Source organism: Aulonocara sp. 'chitande type north' Nkhata Bay, linkage group LG3 (assembly GCF_057382095.1).
Source record: "Aulonocara sp. 'chitande type north' Nkhata Bay isolate Kocher_YH1m ecotype deep benthic linkage group LG3, A_spYH_male_GT1.1, whole genome shotgun sequence".
Taxonomy (NCBI): Eukaryota; Metazoa; Chordata; class Actinopteri; order Cichliformes; family Cichlidae; genus Aulonocara; species Aulonocara sp. 'chitande type north' Nkhata Bay.
This window is the reverse complement of record NC_141346.1, coordinates 37,593,664-37,620,735: the sequence shown is the minus strand read 5'-3', so window position 1 is coordinate 37,620,735 and position 27,072 is coordinate 37,593,664. Positions and strand designations below refer to the sequence as shown.

The 27,072-nt window shown below is 40.2% G+C and overlaps 3 protein-coding genes across 3 annotated transcripts; 1 reads left to right on the top strand and 2 right to left on the bottom strand.

Moving 5' to 3' along the window:
* Positions 1 to 1,668: 1,668 nt before the first annotated feature.
* On the bottom strand, positions 1,669 to 10,915 carry LOC147335478 (uncharacterized). The gene is made up of 11 exons (XM_086279443.1): positions 10,682 to 10,915; positions 10,292 to 10,419; positions 7,269 to 8,801; positions 6,942 to 7,178; positions 6,585 to 6,809; positions 5,996 to 6,050; positions 5,695 to 5,838; positions 2,977 to 3,039; positions 2,703 to 2,879; positions 2,443 to 2,625; positions 1,669 to 2,359 (listed from the first exon to the last, which is right to left on the bottom strand). The coding sequence occupies exons 1-11, from the start codon at positions 10,851 to 10,853 to the stop codon at positions 2,013 to 2,015; spliced, it is 3,264 nt and encodes a 1,087-aa protein (XP_086135569.1). The 5' UTR covers positions 10,854 to 10,915; the 3' UTR covers positions 1,669 to 2,012.
* A 1,091-nt stretch (positions 10,916 to 12,006) lies between these two features.
* On the bottom strand, positions 12,007 to 17,243 carry LOC147335477 (uncharacterized). Its single transcript, XM_086279456.1, has 8 exons — positions 17,027 to 17,243; positions 16,801 to 16,913; positions 14,718 to 16,065; positions 14,491 to 14,625; positions 14,241 to 14,303; positions 13,961 to 14,137; positions 13,701 to 13,883; positions 12,007 to 13,612 (listed from the first exon to the last, which is right to left on the bottom strand). The coding sequence occupies exons 1-8, from the start codon at positions 17,196 to 17,198 to the stop codon at positions 13,389 to 13,391; spliced, it is 2,415 nt and encodes an 804-aa protein (XP_086135582.1). The 5' UTR covers positions 17,199 to 17,243; the 3' UTR covers positions 12,007 to 13,388.
* A 6,905-nt stretch (positions 17,244 to 24,148) lies between these two features.
* LOC147335476 (C-X-C motif chemokine 11-1-like) lies at positions 24,149 to 25,755 on the top strand. The gene is made up of 4 exons (XM_086287503.1): positions 24,149 to 24,336; positions 24,495 to 24,600; positions 24,706 to 24,780; positions 25,128 to 25,755. Exons 1-4 carry the CDS (start codon positions 24,270 to 24,272, stop codon positions 25,198 to 25,200), a joined length of 321 nt encoding a protein of 106 aa, XP_086143629.1. The 5' UTR covers positions 24,149 to 24,269; the 3' UTR covers positions 25,201 to 25,755.
* The last annotated feature ends 1,317 nt before the right edge of the window (positions 25,756 to 27,072 follow it).

Below are 27,072 nucleotides of genomic sequence, written 5' to 3'. Positions count from 1 at the left end.
GTGTTCTTGGTAGTCGGCTAGCGTGTCTATTTCACTGTAAATAAAGTGCACTGTGGCATCGCAGAGTCCTGCGTTTTGGGTCCTACTTTCCTCGTCCCCACGGTCTATGTTGCTGAGTAAAATGTGCTTGTGGAGAAATCTACTGTTGAGGAAATTACCAGACAGATATTAAATACTTCATTTCAAACACTGACATGACAATAGAAACTCTGATTTTGAAGGGGCGTGGTCTTACTTACCAAATAGTCATGAATAAATGTTGTACTTGTATCAGTATGCCTGTGAAAAATTCTCAAGGCAGGTTTGAGTGTTTGTAAAGAAGGCAGCTGGACTTCTTTTTGGTTCATGAAGAAGTACCTCTTGTACAAGAGGCTTCTTTAGCTCTCTGAAATACATACACTTTAAGAAACACTTAAAACATGTGATTCTCCAAACCATCATTAAATCAGAGGAGAAAAAATATGCTCCTCTCTTTGAAGTCACAGTCTTCATATATGACTGTGAAGTCATATATGAAGTCACATATATGACTTCATATATGTGACTTCATATATGAAGTCATATATGTGACTTCATTATATATGAAGTCACAGTCTGTTACGGGAGTGATGAGTAAGAGAACCCAGACGCGGATCGCTCGTTAAGATTGAACAGTGTCTTTATTTACAGTGAAGCAAATCCAAAGTAATCCATAGTGCTAAGTCCCTTCCGTGCTCCCCTCGTGTGTCCATACAACTTTCGTAAACAGTGACGTCTCTCCTCTCGTATCTCCGTCTCACTCGTAGCCTGGAAAAAAGGCAAACAGATGCGGTTAGCCTCCCTCCGCTATCAAACGTTTGTCTAACACTCGCTGAATTCGAGTCACTACCCGGCTTGGTGGAATACTCCAGCGCTGTCTGTCACTCAGCCACATCATTAAATAGTTCTGTCACAATGGTGGATGATTGGCAGCAGCTGGCGAGGAATCAGTTGCAGGTGGGACCACTCAGAGTGGCGGAACTTCCGGGTCGGACATCTCCCGTTGCTACGCAACCGCGTAACAACTACAACGGAGACAAAAACAGAGCGGGAGAACAAACACACACACAGGTCGCCGGTCGGGGCACCGTCGAACCTGACACAGTCATATATAATGTTTTTAAAAGAGATCTGAAGTCTGCTGATTATCTATTCTGCTATCTATTTATCTATTTAAATGATTATTATTGCTATTACTACACGAAGTACCTGTTAAATATGGCAATGACAGACTTTAAAAACAACTTTACAACTTTAAAAAGTTGCAAAGTCGTCTTCTGTAACAGCAATGTGAGGCCACTTTTCCACACAAGCCCTCATGGGTATTTATGTTTTTTGATGATGTTGTTTTTACACATTTAACAGCTGTAACTCTATCGGTTGTAAAGCAGACATAAGTTAGGATCTGAACATTTCAATTCATGCATTGAGATTTCAAACAACACAAAAAGAAAAAAGAAGGCTAAACTGAAGCAATAAATAAGTTGTGCAACAATACTGCAGTAATGTTGCTGTGTTAGCAGACCATCCACTAGATGTCATACTGAGACTAGAAATTGCATCAATACTGTTAACAATAACATAGCAGCTGTGAATTTGTCAAAAAAAAAAACAGAAAGTAAATTCATGCAGGAGTGTTAATATCCCAGGAAGGATGTTTATTCTTGCTTTGATTTGCAGACATGCTCACAAATTCAAAAACCTTGGCATTTACATTTGCTGTAATCACAAACTTACAAATAAATGTTGTGGCTGGTTATTTTTTTCTGTGCTCAGCAGAACAGAGTGCATTTCACACATTTCTGTTGGTGCTAAGCTACTTGAGGTATTCAAGAAACTCAGATCACTATAAACAAACGTATGGGTGTGTTTTTGTTTTGTTTTGTTTCTTTTACCAAAACCTAATATCTATCTGTATTTTATTACACACCTCTTCTGTCTCACAGATATGTAAGAAAAAAAGTGGATTTTCAGTATTTTGCTTGACTAAATATTTACGTAGCAGATTTTCTAATCACTTGCATCACCTGATGGACTCCATCTTTCAGCCCACTCACAGTCCAGCAGCCTGGATTAAAATGGTCTTCCAATACATACACACCCAGGACCTCAGTCAACTGCTTTAAGTGGTTCACATCATCTTGAGTGAGGCCTGCAAGTTCATCCTGCCTGAAGATTTGCGTAGTGCACTCAGCCTGATACAGACTTTTGAGATTTGCAATGGCATTGTCAACATTTTTTCTGCATAGTCCGACAATCATGAAGGTGTAATGTTGAACTCTGGAGCTGGTAGAAAGGATGCTTGGGTCTATGTTCATAACTGGGGTGGCTTGTGCAACAACTGTAAAACAGATGATTTATAATCAGTCACAAATAGCTCAAAAATGAAAAAGGTGCCTCATGAGGAAGAGGAACAGCTGTTACCTGTGTTGATAACAGCAGATGGAAACATCTGCATTGCTCGCTTTTTAAATGCCAGGAAAACACTGAACTTGTTGAGGACAAGGCGAATGTTGGTGAGACATTGGAGAGGACGGAAAGTTGCACCAGTCTTAACCCCTTGGAGGATGGCATATGCAACGTGGTTGGGGTCCAAACCACCAGATCCTGGACAGCCATTCAAATAAAATATTTAGATGTTTTCTGTTCACTTATGCATCTTTAATGTCTTGCCCACTACTCACCAGCACAGATGGCAGGAATGGCCACAGACCTGTATCCAGAAGACTCACAAGTTTGAATGATAGAAAGCAGCTGTTTCTCAATGAGACTCACATTTTTTTCTCCACACACATGTAAAATAGCTTTACATGGGAACCCTCCAGGTGAGGTTGTTAAAATATCTCCCTTCTTTACTTTTGCTACACGGACACAACAAAAACATGATTAAGATACTGCAAACTGTGTGCCAGAAATATATTGCAATTTTAAATGTGTATCTTCAGCCATTCTTCTCACCATTTCTGAGTTCAGCCTCAACCTGAGGTCCAGCCATAGTTAAGATTTCTTGGCATACACCACCTGTAGATCAATAATAATAACTTTTACATTTTTTTTTACTACTTTCTACATTAGATACATACTGAAGATATCAAATATATGAAGCAAGATATGTGGAATTATGTAGCAAAGAAAACATTGATGAAATAACTCATAAAAATCATATCTTATATTTTAGATTCCTCAAAGTAGCTACTCTTTGCTTTGTTGACAGCGCTGCAAAGCAAGAAACACAAGGAATGGACATTAGACCAAAGGAAATCTGTGCTTTTGTCTGATGAGTCCAAATTTGAGATCTTTGGTTCCACCTGCTGTGTCTTTGTGTGACTCAGAAAAGGTGAAATGATGGTCTCTACATGCATGGTTCCATGAAGCGTGGAGAAGGAGGTGTAACGCTGTGGGGGTGCTTTGATGGTGACACTGTTAGGGATTTATTTAAAAACTGAAGGCACACTGAACCAGCATGGCTACCACAGCACCCTGCAGCGACATGCCATGCCATCGGTTACACACCTCCAGGCTGTGTAAGTGATATCTGACCAAGAAGGAAAATGATGGAGTGCTGCTGCAGATGGCCTGGCCTCCACAGTCACCTGACATAAACCCAATCAAGTTGGTTTGGGATCAGATGGACTGCAGAGTGAGGGGGGGAAAGAGTCATCAAGCTCTCAGCATCTCTGGGAACTCCTTTAAGACTGATTAAAAACCATCTTAGGGGACTACCTCATGAAGCCCATCGACAGAATGCCAAGAGTGTGCAAAGCAGTAATCAAAGCAAGGGGTGGCTATTTTGAAGAATCTAAATTATAAAACATGTTTTGAGTTATTTCACCATGTTTTTACTGCATAATCCCATGTATTCATTCATAGTTTTGATGCCTTCGGTGAGAATCTACAGTATAAATAGTCATAAAGATAAAGATAAACCATTAAATGAGTAGGTGTGTCCAAACTTTTGTCTGGTACCAACTGTGGAATGGAGCAATCTTCTGCCACCTTCTCTACATGGATGATATCAAGGTTCACTGAATGGGACATCGATTCACTGATCCACACCACCAGGATATACAGCAATGACATCAGAATGTCATTCGGACTGGAGAAAAGTAGTCGGATGGTAATGAAGAGAAGAAAGGAAGTCAGAACGGAGGGGATCGCACTACCAGAAGTAAACATTGCAGACATAGAGGACAGCTACAAGTACTTGGGAATCCCACAGGCAAATGGGAACCACAAAGAGGCCGATAGGAACGCTGCAACTGACAAGTACCCGCAGAGAAAAGCAAGTCCTGAGGAATCAGCTAAATGGCAAGAACAAGATCCCGATTATCAAAACCTACACCCTTCCCTGCTGGGATAATAAGCTGGCCTATGGAGGACATAGAAGCCTCTGGAAGGAAGGAAGGCAGGAGGGAGAAGGCAAGGGACTAGTTGTTGTCCGAACCATGGTCCAGGATGAGACAAGAAACTTCCATGAGTACATCAGGAAGATGGCCCCAACTGACTGTGTGCTCAGTGAATACCTCAAGCAGTAGAAACCCAAGAATGAGGAGCAAGAAAAGGAGGCATCATGGAAGGACAAGCCCCTGCACGGTATGTAGCACCAGCAGATAGAGGAAATAGCTGACATCCAGAATTCCTACCAATGGCTAGATAAAGCTTGACTAAAAGATAGCACAGAGGCACTAATCATGGCAGCACAGGAACAAGTACATAAGTAATAAGGAATCCAGGCTAAGGAATAAGTACAGGAATTAGTATAAGATCGATAGAGGCTGGGGTCTACCACATCAGGCAAAACCCCAGGTGCAGGCTGTGCAAAAATGCCCCTGAGACAAAATGAGGTCAAAATGGAAGACTCCCCATAGGGGGTTGAGAAAGACTGTGCTAAGATCCTGTGGGACTTCCAGATACAGATGGACAAACTGGAAATGGCAAACCAACTGGACATAGTGGTGGTGGACAAGCAGTGGAAGATGGCCATCTTCCACCACGTAGCAACACAACATCAGGAAGAAGGAACACGAAAAGCTGAAGAAGTTCCAAGAAATAAAGAAGATGTGGAGGGTACACTTAACAGTGGTCCAGTGGTAAACAGAGCACTTGGTGCAGTGGCCTCCAAGCTAGGCGAGTGGCTCCAGCAGATCCAAGGAACAACATCCGAGATCTCTGTCCAGAAGAGCGCAGTCCTAGGAGCAGCAAAGTTGCTACATAGGACCCTCAAGCTCTCAGGCCTCTGGTAAAGGAGCCAAGCATGAAGGATAAAGACCACCAACCGGGGCTAGAGGGGATTTTTTTTTCAAAGTATGTATAAAACCTAATTTGCCCTAAACATCCTACAGGTCAATGGAAATGTATTAGGTTTAGAGTTGGTTTTATTTTAGCCATGTGCTAAATGCATTTACAAACTGGAAAGTGATAAATCTGAAATTAAGCCTCACTTGTTTTGGCATTAAAGTTGGTATTATCTGTAAAAGGCTTTCTTATTTTAAATACATTTTGAAATTCTATCAAAAGGGGAGAGCCAACAGAACCCAAAAACATATCTCTATTTTTCACCCTAGCTAGGCCACCAAGGACATGGATATTAGATGGTTTACCAGCATAAGGCTAAAGTGCATTTTCCCAGGAAACATGATTGAAACCCAACAGTTGATTAGATTCAAAAGCTCTCACCTTGAAAATTTGTGAAGTCAGTTGAGTTCACCACAACATCTGTAGTCTCATTAACAATGTCACCAAAAACCACTTCTAGTTCAACCCCACCTCGGACTTTCACAGTTATGCCAGTTAGGTCACTCTTGAGGGACTTGAAGGTGGCTGAAAAGACGAACACGACAACAAGATTCACATTTCTGATATCAACCTCCATGTCACTTGTTGAACCGTGGAAACAGTTAAATATTTGTTAAAAACACAACATTTCAAAGGTAGATTTTTGTCTGAATCAAAACAGTTCAACCAGCTCTGGTTTTACCTTGACCGCTCTGCTTGATCTTCAAGCTCAGCTGTCTGTAGACCTCATGGTAGCACTGTAGATACATGTTTGGTTTAAGCACCACCTTTCCAGAAATGTTTCTACAAACAATGCACAGTACTTAAAACTAAGAACAAACGCAAACTTGCCCTTACTTTGGTAACAAGTCCTGAGATTCTCTGGTTCTAACTAATGTTAAATGACATATCCTCTGTGTTGTGATCATTATCATCTGTGCTTTATGTTGCAATATTTACAAGAAAAACACAATAAACAGATGATCATACGTGAGAAAGAGCTCGGAGATGGCAGAAGGGAGATGCTCCCTTTTAACAGAGATACAGCCTTAGCAGAAACATGCTTATGTACTGTAATTGCATTCATTTTTACTCCAGTAGCTCGGGTGGTACTGTCTAACACCTTCATTCCTACCCATATTACTATCACTCTCAGCAGGGAGTAATATGTATTTAATACAATGTAATATAGTAATACTATGACCTGCTACTGCAGTAACTGATAGTGGAAAATAAAAATTTTAAAAAAGGGTTGCTGTATACAGCTATCGAAAAAGATCAAACTCTGTCACCTCCTCAGAGTCTTGATAGTCTGGTTTAATGACAATATAGATGTTGTGAAGGGATTCACATGACCCAGATAATCCAAACTGGTCAATGCTGTCAGTCAGCACTTGAATGGCTTCTTTCTGGGGATATTTCAGAACTACCCCGGGTCCAATGATTGGAAAGGCAATTGAACACCAGCCTTCCTCTACACAGAGTTCCAAACACCTTTTTAGCCCAATAGCAAGTGTCTGCAAAGGAGAAAACAGGAAAAACTTGTCTATGCGTTGGTCTCAGGGGTAAGGAGATTTACCATTTCCATTTACTGGTTTATGACTGTGTTTTTCTTACATGTTTATGAATTTACTGTGTTTTTACTTTACCTGCATGCTGAGGCCATCAACTCCATCCCATGGCAGACACTCAATGAAGAAGATCTTAGAGCAGCTCAGAGCCGGAGGTGCATCAACCACCATAACATTACCAGCAGAAAGGGTCCACTTCCGAGCTATCAGATGAAAGACCTTCTGCAATGGATTTCCTGCTTTTTTCAGTAGACATTTACCAACTTTAGTGGAAGTAAGCTTTTTGGATACCATGGGGGCCACCACCACATTCACCTGTAGAAATTATGTGAAATAATACTAACATGTGGGACACATGCTGCTTGAATAGAAATTGTGAAATTGTTTAGAATATATTTGTTTAACCTGTTCATCTTCCAAAGTGCTAAGCTTGATCTCCAGGTTTGTTTTGTTAACAGCTGTTGTGTTTGGTGTACTTCTGGCAGTGTTGCTTTCCAGTCTGTCTGGGTTGGAGCTGATGACGTTAATGTATAGTGGCTCTGGGTAAAGATCAGACACACTTGTGGTACTTTGAGAATAGACTTCTTGTTGTTCCCTGATGATGACCTGACAGGATCTCTCTAACAGCTCTTTGTTTTGTCTGCCTTCTTCCTGGAAGTACAATTGCACCCCCGGTCCATTTAACACCACCGTATCAGTTGACAGCTGCGCTAGACTCGTGGCTAAGTCTGTCTGAACTTTCTGAACCAGAGAACGAGGACCCTTCACCAGCACACAGGGATGTGGAACATGTGAGGCTTCCAAGGTCACATTAGATTGCTTCATGCCAATCAGGTCTAACAATTTATCGAAGCAGTCAACCAGTTCAGGATGTGACAAGTTTACCACTTCTTGAATATCAACTTCATTCTTTTGGAAACCATGAAGGACCTCATTGAGCTTGTTAACATCCTCACTGTAGCCCACCAGTCGTACTTTAGTTATTGCAGTTCCAGTAACTCCTGGCATGAAGCTCACATCCACTCTGAGCTCACTAATGTTTGCTTCTTTCTTCGCTTTCATCAGGATTTCCTTCACTCTGTCTAAATCTGGAGGTACTGCTGCAGCCCCCTGCAGTTTTACAGTGGCCACTTTGAGCTCTCTCATCACTGCTGCCTCAGCCTCATTCAGAGCATCAGAGGACAAACTGGACAGAACCACATCTGAACCCACCTCAAAGAAAACAGGGTTTCTGAGGCTCTGCTGGAAACGAGCTTGGTATTTGGAGATGGCTCCACTGGTTTTGATGAAGGTTAGCAGAGCTGTGGGGAACTTGACTCTTTTTTCCTTTATGTTCTTAATCAGTTCATCTAGTTTTGCAGCTCCTGACTGCACATCTGTGTCAGGGCCCTCCAAAGTGATTGTGGCACTACCTCTGACGACTTTAACATCTGGATAGTTAGCGAACATTTCTCGATTGAACTCTTCTTCTATACGCCTGTACTGCTTCTCCACAATTGGCAGCTCTTTTTTGGTGTATTGAATGTTTTCCAGATCTGCAATCTTCTCCTTCACAGCATGGACCTCTCCCACAACCACAGCATAGCCATTCTCATTGTACACTTTGATGTCATCTATCTTGAGGGAGGAGTCTTGCAGCAGCATCTTGATCTTTTTTGGCTCAAATACATGATAGCAGAGATAGTTCTCATTGAAACGGCTGAAAATCTGATCCAGCTGTAGCTCCTGTTTCTCTGCAGGGCATCCTGGCTGACTCTGACTGTCACCTCTAACTACAACATTTTCATCATCAAATTTTAATTCCACCGTGCAGCCGATATAAGAGAGCTGCTTCTGGAGAATTTTTAATGCCTTGGGTTTATCTCTTAGATAATACAGGAGGAAAATATCTACGTTAAATGTCCTCTCGAGATGTTTTGTGATCACTTTTGTTGGTGCCTGAGAAAGAACCAAAAAAAAGCACATTTATCACGTTATGCTTGAAAACCAATAAGAATTCTACATTTAAAAAATACATAAACATTAAACATAAGAGATAATAAAAAATAAAAATAAAAATAAAAAACATAAGAGATAAGCTTACATGGACTGAGTGTTATTGACCAAATTGGTTGTTCTTTTTCAAATGTCTATCCAAGTTATAGGTGAATGTAAGTTATCTTAGTTTATAGAAGGCTTCCACTTTCTAAAATGCTTTGGTTCTGGTAAAATAGAGTCTGCAGTATCACTAATTGTGAAAGTTTAGGCCAATGATTAAAAGCAGTTTGGTCAGTAGCAGATGACAGGTTTTTTGTTGTTTTTTGGCAGTTTTATTTTATTTTTGTTATTTATTTCCATTTTTACAAATCAACAAGTCAACATATGTGGATACTAACTGTACTAAGTACAATTAGTACAAATATTGCTGATTTACAGAAAATTTCCTGCGCAATAGTCTCTGATAGGAAGGCAAAAATAACTCAAATAATTTGTCACAACTAAAGTATGCAAAAGAGCATCTCCGAATACACAACACGTCACTTGAAGCAGATGGGGTAAACCAGCAGGAGACTGCACCGAGTGCCACTCCTGTCAGCTAAGAGCAGGAAACTGACACGATATGTGAAGGCAAATTGCATGGATTGTTTATGTGAGGACCGAAACGCAGAGCACAGACGGGAACTGGAATTTAACTGAAAGCGTGCCATTTATTTAGGCAGATATCCTGAACGAGAAAAACATAAATTATAAACTAAACAGAGGATCAATCGCCTGAACTGGGGAAATTAAGAAAACAAGACAATTACCCATTACTAGAAAAGCCGGGTTAAACCTCGTAAACTTGGGAAGGAACACAGAAGAGCCATGGGGGAAAAAACAGACACGACAATAAAGGTTGAGGGAAAACACAATATATATAGACAGGAGGTTTCCAGGGGAAGTGGAAACACACGGGGAACAAAACTGATACAAACGAACATGACACCAGGAAGCAAAACTAAACACACTGCACAAAGACCATGTCAAAATAAAATGGGAAAAAGGCAGACTAGGACACTCTGACTTAACAAGGGAACAGGGCAGTGAGAATGGGAGACGAGATGTGGACATAACTAAGGAGCACATACAGAGGACAAGATGGGCTGGGGAGAACACCGAGAGGAGCACAGAGGACAAAGACTCAAGGGAACCTAATAAAATGTAACTAAACTGATCATAAATAAACTCAGAGATGTAATCAGAGTACATGTTTCCCAGCTGATTCATTATCTTAGTGTTGGATAAAACTGCATTTCTATTAATCAGACATGGCGCATGTTTGGATTTCGCTTTGGGTGCCTTTTTTGAATGCCTGCACCTTTCAGGAATCCACCCAAACTGGTCAGGTCAGATTACCTGACAGTACATAGTGCAAGGTTTCCTTAGGAAAAAGGAAAAAGAAAACTTACCTGTGACTGACTGGTCGCTGACTGATTGAGGGTCTGTGGAGGTAAACTTGCTTGGCTCACTGTTAAATACTGTTTTCCACCAGAAATAGAGATGGCATGAAACTTTCTCAGCAAAACCCGCTCCTGAACTGTCAAAACAGCTAAATTCAGTCACCACATGTCACGGACAAAATCTCACATTTAAAAATGTAACTGCAAGAATGAAAGAAACAAAGAATCGCAAGTAACTTAGGGCAGCATATTGTTCTTTAGCTTTTTTAGCTCTTCTAATATTCAGTTAAGATGGTGAACATCATATGCAGGCCTGTGAATATGGACATGGTCACAGAGGTATTAGCATGAGTTTAAACTGTTTACACATATTCTTGTTTACATAAATAAAAAAAATACCTTCTTTGTCCTTGAAACAGATTTTATAGGTGTTGCCTTCAACCTCTGCAGGAATTCCACACTCACCACCTCCAGAGTCTTCTCCTCTCTGAAAGTATCTCCAGATATCCTGAATATCATTGCCAGAGAGACCTTTGACTTCAAAAAACAGGGGATGTGTGTATTTATCCATTTTCCCTAATATTCTAAACTAAAAGGAGACACTTGGATACAGTTAACTCCCTTTTGTGTCACTGCTCTGTGTGAAAATGCGCACTGAAACCCTTTTTCATCGTCTACTTTCAGTAAAGTTCCTCCTCCTTTCATTTACAAGTAGACACACCTAATGTTAACCTTAAAGGGTATTTTACAGTTTTTCTTGTTGTGCAAGTATGTGTCTTTTCTTTTTCAAATTATGCTGAAAACACTGAACATCAAAACGTGATGTTAATAATGACGCCTGACTATTGTGATGATTTGTGTTTGTCTAATGAGGAGCTTATTGATTTTATCTATCTATCTATCTATCTATCTATCTATCTATCTATCTATCTATCTATCTATCTATCTATCTATCTATCTATCTATCTATCTATCTATCTATCTATCTATCTATCTATCTATCTATCTATCTATCTATCTATCTATCCATCCACAGTCCTCACAGCCTACTGAAACACACTACATCTGAGCTCCATGAATATCAAAATCACTCAGCATAAGACATCTTGCTTGATGTCTTATGTTATTCAGATCAGAAACAGAAGCTCTGACAATGTCAGCATTTTAAAGCTATACCATGAATATTGTGCAGTGCTTTCACCCACATTTTGAGGTTGTAACTGTATTTTGCGGTGCATTTCCTTGTTTACAGTTTTTCTCAGTTGCTTTGGTGCTTTTCTCACATCACTATTAACATTTGCACAGCAGTTAGTGTATTTCTCAAAACGTTTGGTGCAAACTGCAAAACCTAGTGGATAAGCTGCAAAAGCAGGTCACTTGCTCAAAATCAATAATCCATTCCTCAAAAGCAAGTATTCATGTCAATGAAACTGTCGGTGTTATCAAAGTGAGAAGTCTTGACACCATCTTTATGAACAAGATAGTCAAATGGCTTTGTCATGTTTTCATTATGACAGTTCACAGTATTCTCTCTGTGTTTTCCAATGCAAAAAAGGTCAGAATTCGGTGACACTACCTGAAAAAGCTCAAGACAGCACTATACACTTTTTGTACAGCCAAGTACAGTAAAATCTACAGAAAAGTTAGACATTCCTGTAGTTAGGGAAGTAAGTGAGTACAAGACACTGAATATGTATGTTTCACATTTTTACTGTGTAGGCTGTTTGTAATTCTACAACATTGTGCAAAAGAAAAATACTCTACAGTCACTTATTTAGAATAAACATAAGAAACACCCTTTTGGTAGAGCTGTGCACAAATCTGAACAATATAACAGTACATATTGTAACTGAACATACGTAAATCATTCTGACCACATATTAAAGAACAAAAGAGAAAGAAAAATAAAGGATTACCTGTTATTAAACCCCGATTCTTTTGTCCCCATGATAGAACAGAGAAAACCGACTCATAGTGTGTTAAAACATTTATATTTCTTTTTATTCAATCATCTTCCGGAAGAGAGAGACCCCTGCACAGCCCAAATGCCAGTTGCAGGATCTCTAACATTAGAATCATAAACTGTGTCTCATATAGGTATTATTTTGGTACTTTACACGTCACACAGTGTTCTGAAGGCAGGACTGTGATGCAGTTTTCTGCCTCGCCACTAGAGGGCGCGGCCGTTTTGTGAGTAATGTTTGACTGGGATGGAAAATGGTGTTCATGAAGGCAGTGTGAATCACAAGTTATGCTCGGGAGCAGTTTATGTGGGTTCAATGAGAGTGTGCGTCCATAAGACTGGTGAGTTACAGGATATTTCTTGTGTAAGAAGGATAGCCTGTATGTTTTCTTGCTCTGGACGTCCTCTGTTTGTACATTTTCTATAAGCTAAGTTATCGCTAAGCTAAGCTAAGCTAAGTTCGCCTAGGCCAAACTGAGTTCAGTTTGAGTTGGTGATTTGTTATGTGTATTGCCTTCTTTAGTTGGCATCATAAGTGAGTGGGGCACAAGAGTTAAGTGATGGGAAGATGTTTATTTTCTTTGTTGTCAAATATGGTTCAGACTATAAGTAAAAGCCGCCAGCTTAGTATTAGGGCCTATAAGACAAGTATGTGGCTGTAATATGTTATATGGTGATTATTGTTGTCTATAATTTGATTGTAATTTGTGTTCTATTTTCCATTCTGTTTGTAGAACCACACACATACCCACACCCACGCTAAATCTGCCATTAAAGAGCTGAACGATCATCCCCTGTCCTCGTTATTTTCTGGAGGGTCATAGTGGCACTTGACCTGTGCACACCCTGCGATCACCACCACAACTGAACCTCATATCAGAAATCATCATAACACACAGTTTCGATACAAAATTCCTTATATGGCAAAGTTCCTCTTTTCTGTCTGGCTTCCTGTATTTATTAATATGCTTGTATAGCTCTACACTAACTTCCTGTTTTTCAGTCTGGCTGAGCACTTAGTTTATGAGTCAAAAGTGACCTTGCTTTGCAAACCTTCATTATTAAAGTACAATATAATAATATAATAATAAACAATATAATAAGAAAATAATTACATGACACTGTCCAACAACCCAGAGAAGCCTACATTAAAAAACAGTCCCAAGAATAACTTTTCTCCTCCTGCTGGGTTTGTGTTGACTGCAGGGGTTGATACACTCTCCCGAGCATTGCAATGGCATCATCAACATTTTTTCTGCACAGACCTACAATCAAGAAAGCAGACTGCTGGGCAGTAGAGCTGATATGAGAGATCCTTGGGTCGTTCATTACTTGAATATTAAAGCATTGCAGGGCATAAGCTGACACTGTAAAGTGGTTAAAACAACAGTAAGTAAGCTTTAAATAAAATCAAAGGACAGTGGTATTATCAAAGAAAAGTTGACTTTGCATTACCTGAGTTGATCACAGCAAAGGGAAACATCTGCATTGCTTTCTTTTTAAATGCCAGGAACACAGTGAGCTTGTTGAGTACAAGGCGAATGTTGGTGAGACGCTGGAGAGGATGGGATGAGGCAGCAGTCTTAACCCCTTGGAGGATGGCATGTGCCACAGAATCGGGGTCCAATCCACCAGATCCTGGACAACCATTCAAACAAAACTCCATAACTAACTTTGTTGTTTTATGCATCTTTAATGACTCCCACACTACTCACCAGCACAGATGGCAGGAACAGCCAAAGACTTGTAATCAGAAGACTCACAAAGTTGAATGATGCGACGAAGCAGCTGCTCGATGGCAACTGTATCTTTTTCTCCACACACGTGTAAAATGGCTTTACAAGGGAACATGCCAGGCTGGGTTTCCAAAATCTCTCCACTGTTCACATTTCCTGCATGGATGCGATAAAGACACATGAGATGATACGAATTGTTAGAAATGATTTACGATGTAAATATAAATTTGGAAATATTTCTCAGAATCATTCTTCTCACTGTTTATTAGTGCAGCCTCAACCTGAGGCCCAGCCTTTCTTAAGATGTCTTTGCACACTCCATCTGTACATAAATAATAATAATAATAATAATAACCATCACTGAAATTGTTGTAATGCAAATGGACTGTAAAGGCCAGTCAGTGCTCCTACAATATCCTCTTTAATACACAATGGGTCTTGTCTAATTTATCGTGCTTGGATGGTGTTCAGCAATGAGTAACTTTTGTTTACTCATGACAGTACTTAACCTGTCTGAAAGTCTTTGAAGTCTGTTGTGTTCACCACAGCATCTGTAGTCTCATTAGTGATGTCACCAAACACCACTTGTAGTTTAACTCTGCCTTTCAGAGTTATGGTGATGTCAGCAAGGTCACTCGTGGGCGCTGAGAGGAAGAAGAGCAGATTAAGTTTAATATTTGCCTCATGTTGTTGCTGTATTGTTATCTTTAGTACAAATTTGATGTAGTTCCAGTACTTTGAAGATGTTGTTTTTCTCTGATGAGGACCTGACAGGATCTCTCCACCAGTTCTGTGTTTTGTCTGCCATCTCCCTGAAAGTACCACTGCACCGCCAGTTCATTTAACACCACTGTATCAGTTGACAGCTGCGCTAGACTCGTGGCTAAGTCTGTTCGAACTTTCTGAACCAGAGAACGAGGACCCTTCACCAGCACACAGGGATGTGGAACATGTGAGGCTTCCAAGGTCACATTAGATTGCTTCATACCGATCAGGCCTAATACTTTATCAAAGCAGTCAACCAGTTCAGGATGTGGCAGTTTCATTTCTTCAGTCGTAACCTTATTTATCTGGAAGTCACGAAGGACCTCATTGAGCTTGTTAACATCCTCACTGTAGCCCACCAGTCGTACTTTGGTCATTGCAGTTCCTCTGGCTCCTGGAATGAAGCTCACATCCACTCTGAGCTCACTAATGTTTGCTTCTTTCTTCGCTTTCATCAGGATTTCCTTCACTCTGTCTAAATCTGGAGGTACTGCTGCAGCTCCCTGCAGCTCTATAATATCCGATTTAAGGTCTCTCATCACTGCTGCCTCGGCCTCATTCAGAGCATCAGAGGACAAACTGGACAGAACCAGATCTGAACCCACCTCAAAGAAAACAGGGTTTCTGAGGCTCTGCTGGAAACGAGCTTGGTATTTGGAGATGGCTCCACTGGTTTTGATGAAGGTTAGCAGAGCTGTGGGGAACTTGACTCTTTTTTCCTTTATGTTCTTAATCAGTTCATCTAGTTTTGCAGCTCCTGACTGCACATCTGTGTCAGGGCCCTCCAAAGTGATTGTGGCACTACCTCTGACGACTTTAACATCTGGATAGTTAGCGAACATTTCTCGATTGAACTCTTCTTCTACGAGCTTGAACAATTTCTCTACAAGTGGCAGCTCTTTTTTGGTGGGTAGGCTTTTTTTCAGAATTGCAATCTTCTCCTTCACAACATCAACCTCTCCCACAACCACAGCATAGCCACTCTCTGTGTAAACTTTGATATCATCTGTCTTAAAGGCCGAGTCCTGCAGTACCATTTTCACTTGTTTTGGTTTGACCACATGATAGCAGAGGTAGGTGTCGATGAGACTGGTGAAGACCCAAGCCAGCTGTTGCTCCACTTTCTCTGCAGAGCATCCTCCTGGCCCTTTCCTCATGTCCTCTCTAACTACAGCCTTCTCCTCCTCAAAATTAAACTCCACCGTGCAGCCGACTGAAGATAGCTGCTTTTTCAGAATTTTGAATGCTTTGAGGTTGTCTCTCAGGTAATAAAGCAGGAAAATATCCAAGGAGAAAGTCTTCTGAAGACCTTTAGCTGTCTACAAAAGAAAAATAATTTTAGACAAATAGAAACAGTACAGCTCCAGCCCCCACCCCCAACAGCACTGATACGGTTAAGCTGAAGAGAATAGATGTATGGATCAGTGGATAAACCATTTTAAGTAACAATAGGCATGCATATCTAATTAAAGTGCCTCATGCCTGAGTAACTCATAGAGCATTCAAAACGCAGGTGTTCAAAACTGGTTTGGCTGGTCAGACGGTGACTTTGTTTGCTTTGGTTTGTTTTGTATGTTTTGCCATTATTCAAACAGCAGAAGGTTACTGAGCTCAGAGTTAGAAAAAATAACTGCTTATAAAGTGAATTTAAAATTATGACATTTTTGACTGCATAGGAAAGCAATGCTTGACTTCTGTTGCCTCCCAAATAAGAGTACACTCACACACACACACACACACACACTGAATAAATGCAGTGTAAATGTTACAACTGTTGCATATAAGTATTAGGTTAATATGAGGTAAAACAGTAACCAAGACTTACACATTTAGTTCTCTACAATTATTTTGGTCATTGTATTTTGTTGTCCTCTTGACAAATAAGCAAACTGAATGTGTGGCGCACTGTTAGTACCCTACTCACTTGGCAGCCCCTATGCAAATGTAGTATTGCAAAAGAAAACCAGTGTTGTTTTCTTTTTTAATGGTTGGGGTTTGTCAAACACCTGTCATTATTATTATGAAAGTAAAAGCAGTAATAAGTGTAACCGCACCTGTGGGAGATTTGCAGATCCATGGCTAGGACTAGATTCACTCAATGTTATATTTAAATCTCGACCATTAAAATTGATGGTGTGTGTGTTTCTTCTCAAAACATGCTCTTGATCTAAAGTATATCAGAAAAACAAAGTTCAGCTGTTATGGGAATGCACATATCTAAACTGTAAATTTGGGCTCTAATCTACTTGTAATGCATTTGAACCCAGCAGGGCTTCTTACCTTCTTTTTCCTTAAAACAGATCCGGTAGGTTTTATCTCCGACCTTTTCTATCATCCCACAGTCACCTCCCCCAGAATGTCTTTTTTTCTGAAAGTATCTCCTGATCTTCTCCTTCTCACTGTCTGTGAGCTCCTCAGCTTCAAAGAACACTGGGTGCAGACATTCATCCATTTTGCTTCAAATCCTGATCTGGAGAAGCTTTCAATGTCTTTCAAACTAGCTCCACAGTGAAAAGTGCTCTCACCTTTGATTTGCATTTGCACTTCACCATACCAACAAAGGGTGTTTTTCATTATGAACACACCCAGTGTGATCGCTGACAGCTGATCCGCTCTAACTGGGACATTTCCTGTAAAGGTGTATTTATAGATCAGAACTATTAAGGGAACACTCCTGAGCTTGAAATATTTAAGTTGGAAATCTTTACTGACTTACTCTCGGTGATTTGTTGAGAACAAAAATGATCCAACTCTAATCCAAACACACATCAGTGGAAACAAAAAGCATGAAGCGTTTGAGTGTTGAATTAAAAAATGTTTCTTTAATATTTTGTCAGTATAGCATAAGATTATTTATTTGACCTGTATGAAAAGCTACACTTTGCACTTTATCTTTGGTGAAGTTTTTATTAATGTTACAGCACATGATAGAGGTCATGACAGAGGCAAAGAAAGTGAAAATGATCCATAACAAGTCTGACCAAGATACTGCTTCAGCGCAGGTGTTCAACTTAAAATCATTTTATACAACAGGAAAAAAAACATTCTTACTAAATAAAAACTTCAAAAGCTGACATTACCGCTACAAACCAACAGATGTCCTACAGAGACAAAAAAACTCTTTGTCCTTTCTTATGTTTTACTTTCATTTTCTGGAACACACCCCGTGACGTATGTTAACCTTTACGGGCATTTCAAAGTTTGTCTTCTTATCCATGCACATAAAATTCTGTTCATTTTGAAATGATACCGAAAACATAGTTGCGACCATCTTAATATGATGTTGATTATGATATATAATCTTTTTTTTTTCACCTGTAGTTTTTTAATGACAGAGAAAAAACACTCTGCTGATGCACAATGAGAACAATGAAGCCTTTAATCCACCAACGCAATGAACTCTACTGTGATTAATAGGCTTGTAAAACTTGTCTGTGTGATAATAAACAGAATGTATACAGTTATTTGCACAAATCATAAACATGTTGATTTTTTTATTTGTCACACAAATAGGTGATTTCATGTCTCCCAACTTGCCATGAAGTTTTAACGTTCGACGTAACAGAGTAAGCATGGTAGTGGTAGAAATTAGAGAGTGTTAATCTTACAATCTTCAGGTTTTACACACTTACATACACACACGCAGTTACTGTCCTTCTATTTAGAAAGGCAGAGGCGTCACGATGTGATTATTTTACGTGTAGTTGTTTTTTTTCCTGTGTAATATATTCAACATTGCTATCAATACATTTTTCAATCCCTCTGCAAAATGGATTCAAAAACATAAACAACTGTTGGATACTGTTTGTCCGTGATTTGTACAGGGGAGCAAATTGTGGCAGGATCAGCCTGATGTATCCCGCTGTAACTTTACTGTATAAAGAGCTAACATCTCCAAAATGTCAGGAGTAGTTAGTCATTATAACACGTGTTTGTGAACTAAAAATAAAAGAATGTGGGATACTGTTTGTCCGTGATTTGAAGAACCCAGCCCATGCTCCCGACGAAGGGAAACCAATTCTACAGGGGAGACCTACCTCGCACTTGTGCAGGTGAAGCCAAAGGGAAGATATGCTTCACCATATTTTCTAGTCTTTGGCTCAGCAATGCTTCATCTCCTGATTTGTGTTTGTGGAGGCGCCCCGTTCTAGCAGTGTCCAAGCTTTGGGTTTTTTTTGTTTTGTTTTTTCCTTTTCATACCGTGGCCCCCGCGCAATGGCTCTGCGCCCCCCCCCCCCCCCCCCCCCTCCAGGGGGCGGGCCCCAAACTTTGGGAAGGTCTGGACTATGCTATGTGAGTGTCTCAAAATTATAGCAGTAACCAATGTGAGCATACAGTGGGGCAAAAAAGTATTTAGTCAGCCACCGATTGTGCAAGTTCCCCCACCTAAAATGATGACAGAGGTCAGTAATTTGCACCAGAGGTACACTTCAACTGTGAGAGACAGAATGTGAAAAAAAAATCCATGAATTCACATGGTAGGATTTGTAAAGAATTTATTCGTAAATCAGGGTGGAAAATAAGTATTTGGTCAATAACAAAAATACAACTCAATACTTTGTAACATAACCTTTGTTGGCAATAACAGAGGTCAAACGTTTACTATAGGTCTTTACCAGGTTTGCACACACAGTAGCTGGTATTTTGGCCCATTCCTCCATGCAGATCTTCTCGAGAGCAGTGATGTTTTTCGGGCTGTCGCCGAGCAACACGGACTTTCAACTCCCGCCACAGATTTTCTATGGGGTTGAGGTCTGGAGACTGGCTAGGCCACTCCAGGACTTTCAAATGCTTCTTACGGAGCCACTCCTTTGTTGCCCGGGCGGTGTGTTTTGGATCATTGTTGGAAGACCCAGCCTCGTTTCATCTTCAAAGTTCTCACTGATGGAAGGAGGTTTTGGCTCAAAATCTCACGATACATGGCCCCATTCATTCTGTCCTTAACACGGATCAGTCGTCCTGTCCCCTTGGCAGAAAAACAGCCCCATAGCATGATGTTTCCACCCCCATGCTTCACAGTAGGTATGGTGTTCTTGGGATGCAACTCAGTATTCTTCTTCCTCCAAACACGACGAGTTGAGTTTATACCAAAAAGTTCTACTTTGGTTTCATCTGACCACATGACATTCTCCCAATCCTCTGCTGTATCATCCATGTGCTCTCTGGCAAACTTCAGACGGGCCTGGACATGCACTGGCTTCAGCAGCGGAACACGTCTGGCACTGCGGGATTTGATTCCCTGCCGTTGTAGTGTGTTACTGATGGTGACCTTTGTTACTTTGGTCCCAGCTCTCTGCAGGTCATTCACCAGGTCCCCCCGTGTGGTTCTGGGATCTTTGCTCACCGTTCTCATGATCATTTTGACCCCACGGGATGAGATCTTGCGTGGAGCCCCAGATCGAGGGAGATTATCAGTGGTCTTGTATGTCTTCCATTTTCTGATGATTGCTCCCACAGTTGATTTTTTCACACCAAGCTGCTTGCCTATTGTAGATTCACTCTTCCCAGTCTGGTGCAGGTCTACAATACTTTTCCTGGTGTCCTTCGAAAGCTCTTTGGTCTTGGCCATGGCGGAGTTTGGAGTCTGACTGTTTGAGGCTGTGGACAGGTGTCTTTTATACAGATGATGAGTTCAAACAGGTGCCATTCATACAGGTAACGAGTGGGGGACAGAAAAGCTTCTTACAGAAGACGTTACAGGTCTGTGAGAGCCAGAGATTTTCCATGTTTGAGGTGACCAAATACTTATTTTCCACCCTAATTTACGAATCAATTCTTTACAAATCCTACCATGTGAATTCATGGATTTTTTTTTTCACATTCTGTCTCTCACAGTTGAAGTGTACCTCTGGTGCAAATTACTGACCTCTGTCATCATTTTAAGTGGGGGAACTTGCACAATCGGTGGCTGACTAAATACTTTTTTGCCCCACTGTATGGTGAATGTTGAGAATGAATGACAGTCATGATCATAAGTTTATTCTTCACTTCTTAAGCTGCTGGAGATTTCAGAAATGTAAAGTGTGTGTTGTTAATGCTACACTCAATTAGATGGATACTGGTTAAACATGTGCTTTCCCGTATGAAATTCCTTCTGTCCTAATCTCACCTCCTCTTCCTTGGAATCTACCAGAGGTTTCAACTTTCACTTCCTTTTTAGGGCCTTCCTTCAGAGTCAGCGTATTACATCAAGAATAAACTTTACATTTTAATGGCAAGGCAAGGCAACGCATTAAGCATCTACACAAAAGGGAGAGTGATGATGCATACACTGTTAGAAAGTCTGCAGATGTTTGCATCCACTTATTTTTAAAATAAAATGGGTGGATTTTTGTCTTCACTGGTTCACTGGTAACTGTTCAATAGAGTGTATAGTTGGTGGATGAATTACAAGTGGGAAATCTGTGAAAACAAAGAAGACGGCGTCTAAAGACAGCATCATGGAGCAGCCAGAAACTACCAACACTGTGGTACAGAGCATCTAGAGAAACCACAGCTGTCAAAAGACAACTATTACACCGGTCAGAGGGCCCGGTGGCGCCAGTGTCCGGCAGCCTTGCCTCTGTCAGTGCGCCCCAGGGCAGCTGTGGCTACAATGTAGCTTGCCATCGCCCGCCAGTGTGTGTGTGAATGGGTGAATGACTGAATGTAGTGTGAAGCGCTTTGGGGTCCTTAGGGACTAGAAAAGCGCTATACAAATGCAGGCCATTTACCATTATGTTTTATCATGCACAGTCTGCTCAAACATATTTATTGCAGGCAAGTTTAAACGACACTAGTAGGCACTCAAAGACAACAAATGGCTGCTGCAGTTTTTTCTCTTTTACTGTACACACACACACACACACACACACACACACACAAGACAAAAAAACAACCAAACCAAAGCTTATAGTCCAACCTAAAGATGAACGTGACTTTGTACAGCTTGATCACATGATGCTTCAGAGTCCAAACATGCTTCACTTTGTCTTACACTCTCTCTCTCTTTCATGCACATATGCGTTCATGATTATTCCTAGGAAATTTCAGCCTGTAAAAATGACAGGATTACAGCTCCAAAGAAAGAAAAAAACAGTATTTTTTTTGGATTGAAGGGCTTTGATATAAAAGCACTTGTTAACAAATGCAAGTGAGCCAAATTGATGTTCATCACATAAATGTGTAGACATAGCACAGGCAGACAGAGATGGACTATTTCCAATGTAGCTGCCTTTGTGTCTAAGTGCTGGAATTAAGTGTGGTGCAATATGACTGACCCACGTGAAAAATCTGGTATGGGAAAATAATCCCTGGAAATCTTCTTTATGTTCCTACAAGGATTTTAGGCTTGATACTAACAAAAGGAGAGTAGAAAAAGAAAAATATACAAGGCAAAAAGGGATCACCACTCTGAAGGTTGGGGCTTGTTTGGATCAGTCACAGGGAAGATATTTTTAGCTTAACTGTCATCCAAACAATGACTTTCTGGACAAGTTTGTTCAATTATAAAATATCTGAAAATATCATAAATTATATCAATGATCTAACTGAGAATGTTCACCAGTAGCATTATGCTTCATCAACATAGCACAAACTAAAACATTATTATTGTTTCAGCCTGAGATAGAGTGGTAAGACCAGAGAACCAGAGGAAACACAGCACAGCAAAGTATGAGTTAAAGATAATGTGTCTTTAGGTTGACATTAGTTATAACCCTCTGCACTTCAAGTATGCCGGTTACCGGAAAAACCTTTATCGTTGCAAATCACAGACAATCTTTATGGTTTACTTGGATTACTAAAGAGGAATGCAGTGTGGGGGTGACAGTCATGACAAAGCTCACTTTTCACTAGTAAGAAAGCAAGAAAGAGATTACAGTTGCAACACTTGGTGTTGATCCAATTCTTAGTTTTATCTGAGCCACAATAGCAGTTCCAGAGTACTGCTGACTGAAAGCCAGCTGTGATGCAAGATATCTGTGAAAACTATATTCTAACTGAAAGCCAGCAGTATTTTCACCAGAATCTTTATTTGGATCCCACAATTCAGGTGTTAAAGAGGGTCACCGAATATGTGTTAATGATCAGACTGTACCATTCTGAGGCCATGCGATTCAACAAAGGCATCTGCATTAGAGCAGAGTCCATATAAAGACGGAGGGATGGAGCAGTCAACTTTGTGATTTTCCATAAAACTGCAAAAAGGTCATCAAAGTGTGTTTGGTGGACTCTCCTGTGCTAATGTGCCCTGACAAAAGCAGGATTTGAGAATGAGCTCTGGAGATTCAGCGGGAAACAAATCAGACAATGATGCCTTTGCTCTGGATGTCTGCATCACAGCCCAGTTACTCGTCTTTGTATGAGGAATAACAAAAGACTATGAAGGAACTGGCAGTAGTGCCAGTCAGTGATAGGGACTACAGTAGGAAGTGATTTGTTCTTGAAGGTAACTCCATGCTTAGCTAAGGCTTAACCTGCAATGGGATACACTGGCAGGTTTTACAACCTATGGATGTCCAAATCTGACCAGGAAGAATGCCAGACTTCACAAAAGGCCCAGTTTCTTATGTGGCCCATTGGAAAAATTCATTGCTCACCATTGGATTGGAGCCCCCACACCCCCAAGAAAATATTATGTCAATATGTTTAGAAAGAAATAATATTTAGATAAGGCATATTCCTCTGGGGACTCAGTACATCACATCCTTACAATGATGAAAGTGCACACTCTGCTTATAAACATGCTGATTTCAAAAGGATAGAAACACAGTGCAGATTTACTGTGTTTATGCAAAGATACACAAGTACATCTCCAAAGAATGGATGAAAAAAATGCCTTTTTAGTAGAGTTCTAAGGAGGACATGTTATGCTCTAACATTCCCTTTCTTTTTATTTACTGTAAATCTCAGGAAAAGACAAATGCTGTTTATCGTAAGGAGCACTGTAAGTAAACTTTGAGGAGAGTGCAACAGAAAGAGTAAAAGATTAGGCATCAGCGCTTCTGCTGTCCAAACTGTTGATATTAGACTGATCGTTGAGAGAGATTTCACTTCTCTGGAAGTAGCTCAGCAACATAGAAGTTCATTTATTCTCAAGACTCACACATTAGTGACTGGAGTTAGTTCAAACATGAAAAGGGAAGTCTGACGTCAGTTTCAGCGAATACAAGCAACACCTGAAGGCAGGCATGTCTCAACATAAAGAAGTCACAGACAAAGTCCTTACAATTAGGTGAATGTAGAAAGTTTAAATGCCAAAGAATTGCGACAGCAGGATTTACAGTGTGGGAGAACGCAAATCAAAAAAACAATTTTTTATTGCAGCCACTTCTTAGGAAGACATCCTTGGCCGGGGTCCACGTACCTGTGAGTGTATATAAGGAGGTTCAGAGATGATGAACCTCACAGCCCTGCACACTCAGGCAGCTCGAGAAGTGAAGGAGACCCACAGCAGCAGAGATCCTTCATATCTGAGAAGAACAAATCAGTTGAAGACTGAGCCTTCAGTAGATCCTCCACTCAATAATTTAAAAGCTTTAAGATGAAGACAAGTGTTGCCATCCAGTGCATCGTTCTCCTGGCCTGCATGGCCCTTTGCACTTCACATGGTAAGTGTGTTTCATCAGATTATGGAAAACTTTGTTGTATTTGTGCAGTTTGAGAGAAGCTAAGTTATGCTAACAAATCAATTTAGATATATTTATGTTTAAGTAAAATATGAAACTGCAGCAGTTTAACCTTAATTATCACTTTCTACCTTTTCCAGTTATTCCAAGGTGCCGGTGTTTGAACACCAGTAAGTCTGTAAGAGGTCCCATCACTGAAGTTAAGGTGGATGAGCCTCGTCCATACTGCAACAGGAGAGAAGTCATGTAAGTGCCCACAGTGACAGGAGCACATTATTAATAAGAGCTCAGTCATTAATAAGGATTGTTTATAAAGTGGTTTTAAATCAAAGCTTTCTTTACATGTTACAGAGTCACACTGAAGGATGGGAGTGAACGGTGTCTCGATCCTCAGTCTAAATTCACCATAATGCTGCTAGAAAAACTGTAAGTCACACAGATGTTTTTTTTCTTTCATTCGCTGTTATTCAGCTAAATGTGAGTTAAATGTTATAGAGGAAGTCAGTGAAGTTAAAACAGGAACATCAACTCACTTTGGAGCATCAGTGCGAGGCTCTGCACATCAGTGATTAAAAATCAGAATCAGCATACTTTATTAAACCCTAAGGAAATTGTGTGGGTTAGAGTTTCTCTTGTATGGTAACACAACACTGATGGTTTTACTGATGGTTGTAGAGCAGCAGTTTAAAGCTCAGGGTAAAAATGCATGACTTGATCTCTTCACTACCACTGGAGCTTCAAGGTCTCATCTCTGTGATACGTTGTCTTTGCAGGAATCAGATGAAAAATACGACCATCAGCCCTCAAACAACCACATCACCAGCCGCAGTGCCAGAATCATCATGATCCACTTTGCATGTTTAGCACTGGTACAACATGTGTCGATCAAGAAGGAGCAGCACAGCTCGGGTTCTCATCACAAAATATAAATGCAAAGTAGACAGTGACAGCTACAACTGACAGCAAGTTGTAAACAGATTTAATATCAGATGTAAAATATTTATTATCCAAGTTCTCAGTCATTTTTTTCCGGAGACAATCAGGGACGGGCGTTGGAAATCTTATCATTCAGCCTGTCTTCTGATTGAATTTCTGATTAATAAGCTTTTTTTTTTTAAAGTATGTTTTTTGAGTTTTGTGTCAGACAGCAGTGCTCTTATTCAGTGCACATGCAGACGTGATGTGTGTGATAAATGTGAGCAGTGGTTATAGGTTAATGTGTAATTTATCTATTATTAAAGGGTTTGTAAACAATTAAAGAAGTGAACTTTTGTGGATACAGCATGTTTATGTACCATGTTTATTTTTAATGCTGAAAAGTTCCTCAAAATAAATAATAAATCTGGCGTTTGTTAAAAAAAATTACATCTTTTCACTTTATTATAACTAACAACTCACCAGTTTACCACCACTTAAGACACAGTCAGCAAAAAGAGAACAAAAACAAACAAAACAAAAGGAGAGGCCGAATCTAAATATCAATATGTTTGGCATTAAACCTGGTTTCACTTCAAACTATGAGCATCAACTGAAAGAAAAAAAGGTTCCATGTCATTAAACTGCTTTGCTTTTATCTCTGAGCTGTGAAAGAGATTGAGTCATGAGTGGTGATGTGTTACAGCATCACTCACAGTAGATCAAGACAGCAGATTGGATGTAAGCATGTGTAAAAACACAGATATGCTTAAAAAGGAAAAAGTTTCTTTCTTCTGTAATTTGTACAAATTACAGATCAAGATCAGCGTTATGTAGGACACTCACTGGCCATTTTATTAGGTACACCTCTCTAGTACTGAGCCCACTCTTGCTTTGGACTTCCTGTTTCCTTCATATCAGCTTGAAGCCTCTGGTCGTTTTCTGGCATCAGAACTCCCGCTCACTGGAAATTTCTTCTTTTTCTGCCCTTTCTCTGTAAACCACAGAGGTGGTTGTGTGGGAAGAAATCTGTAAATAAAAGTTTACAAAGAAGTCCCCTTTATAATTCCTGGACTGCAACTAAAAAGATGATAAACCTGAAATATCTAAATTATGACTGTTTTATGCAACTAATGCAACCATTTCACAGACTTGCTTGTTTTTTTAAAAAGCTTTATACACTTACACACTTTGCAAAACAAAATATGATCACGTTTAAATTGTGTAATTTCATTTGTAGTGAAGCATTTCTGGGATAGGCTCCAACCACCCCACCCCGCCTGCAACCCTGACAACATTAAGTGGAGGATAATGAATGGATGGCATTTCTGAGTGGACTTGTTGTGGTTAAGCATATGCAGCTCCAGAGTTTGACCATTTTTTGTGCATTTTTGTAAAATTCCTTTGAACTTTGTTTTCTGTTGTAACTTTTTCAGGCCCTCTTGTAACTCATTGTTTATTTTGCATATGATGAAACACTTTCATCCCATATCTGCAGAACTGCCATTCCTCACTAAAAGGAAGTAAAAAAATTTGAACTAACGCCTAAAAGATGGCGTCAGCTTTTTCTGCAGACAAGATGAATGTACTTTTTGTCTAACTGAATAGTTTGTGTTTATTATCTCGGAAGAGGGCCAAATTAAAACAAAACAAAACAACAAAAAACATTATCATATAGTTTCAATACTGTTCACTTACCTCTGCCAAACAGTGACTGTATAAAGACTCGACCTGCATGGTTAGCTGTGTGATTGCAGAGGAATGTGCTGGGTGTCTGCCCGAAGGGAAATATCTCACTCTGCT

Coding starts and splice junctions, on each gene's coding strand:
- LOC147335478 (XM_086279443.1), bottom strand. CDS start 10,853: ATGGATAAATACACACATCCCCTGTTTTTTGAAGTCAAAGGTCTCTCT. Junction 3,040..5,694: donor TGACTTCACAAATTTTCAAG/GTGAGAGCTTTT, acceptor ATTGATCTACAG/GTGGTGTATGCCAAGAAATC. Junction 2,880..2,976: donor TGAGGCTGAACTCAGAAATG/GTGAGAAGAATG, acceptor GTGTCCGTGTAG/CAAAAGTAAAGAAGGGAGAT.
- LOC147335477 (XM_086279456.1), bottom strand. CDS start 17,198: ATGGATGAATGTCTGCACCCAGTGTTCTTTGAAGCTGAGGAGCTCACA. Junction 16,914..17,026: donor CTGTTTTAAGGAAAAAGAAG/GTAAGAAGCCCT, acceptor GATATACTTTAG/ATCAAGAGCATGTTTTGAGA. Junction 13,884..13,960: donor TGTTCCTGCCATCTGTGCTG/GTGAGTAGTGTG, acceptor ATGGTTGTCCAG/GATCTGGTGGATTGGACCCC.
- LOC147335476 (XM_086287503.1), top strand. CDS start 24,270: ATGAAGACAAGTGTTGCCATCCAGTGCATCGTTCTCCTGGCCTGCATG. Junction 24,601..24,705: donor TGCAACAGGAGAGAAGTCAT/GTAAGTGCCCAC, acceptor TACATGTTACAG/AGTCACACTGAAGGATGGGA. Junction 24,781..25,127: donor ATAATGCTGCTAGAAAAACT/GTAAGTCACACA, acceptor TTGTCTTTGCAG/GAATCAGATGAAAAATACGA.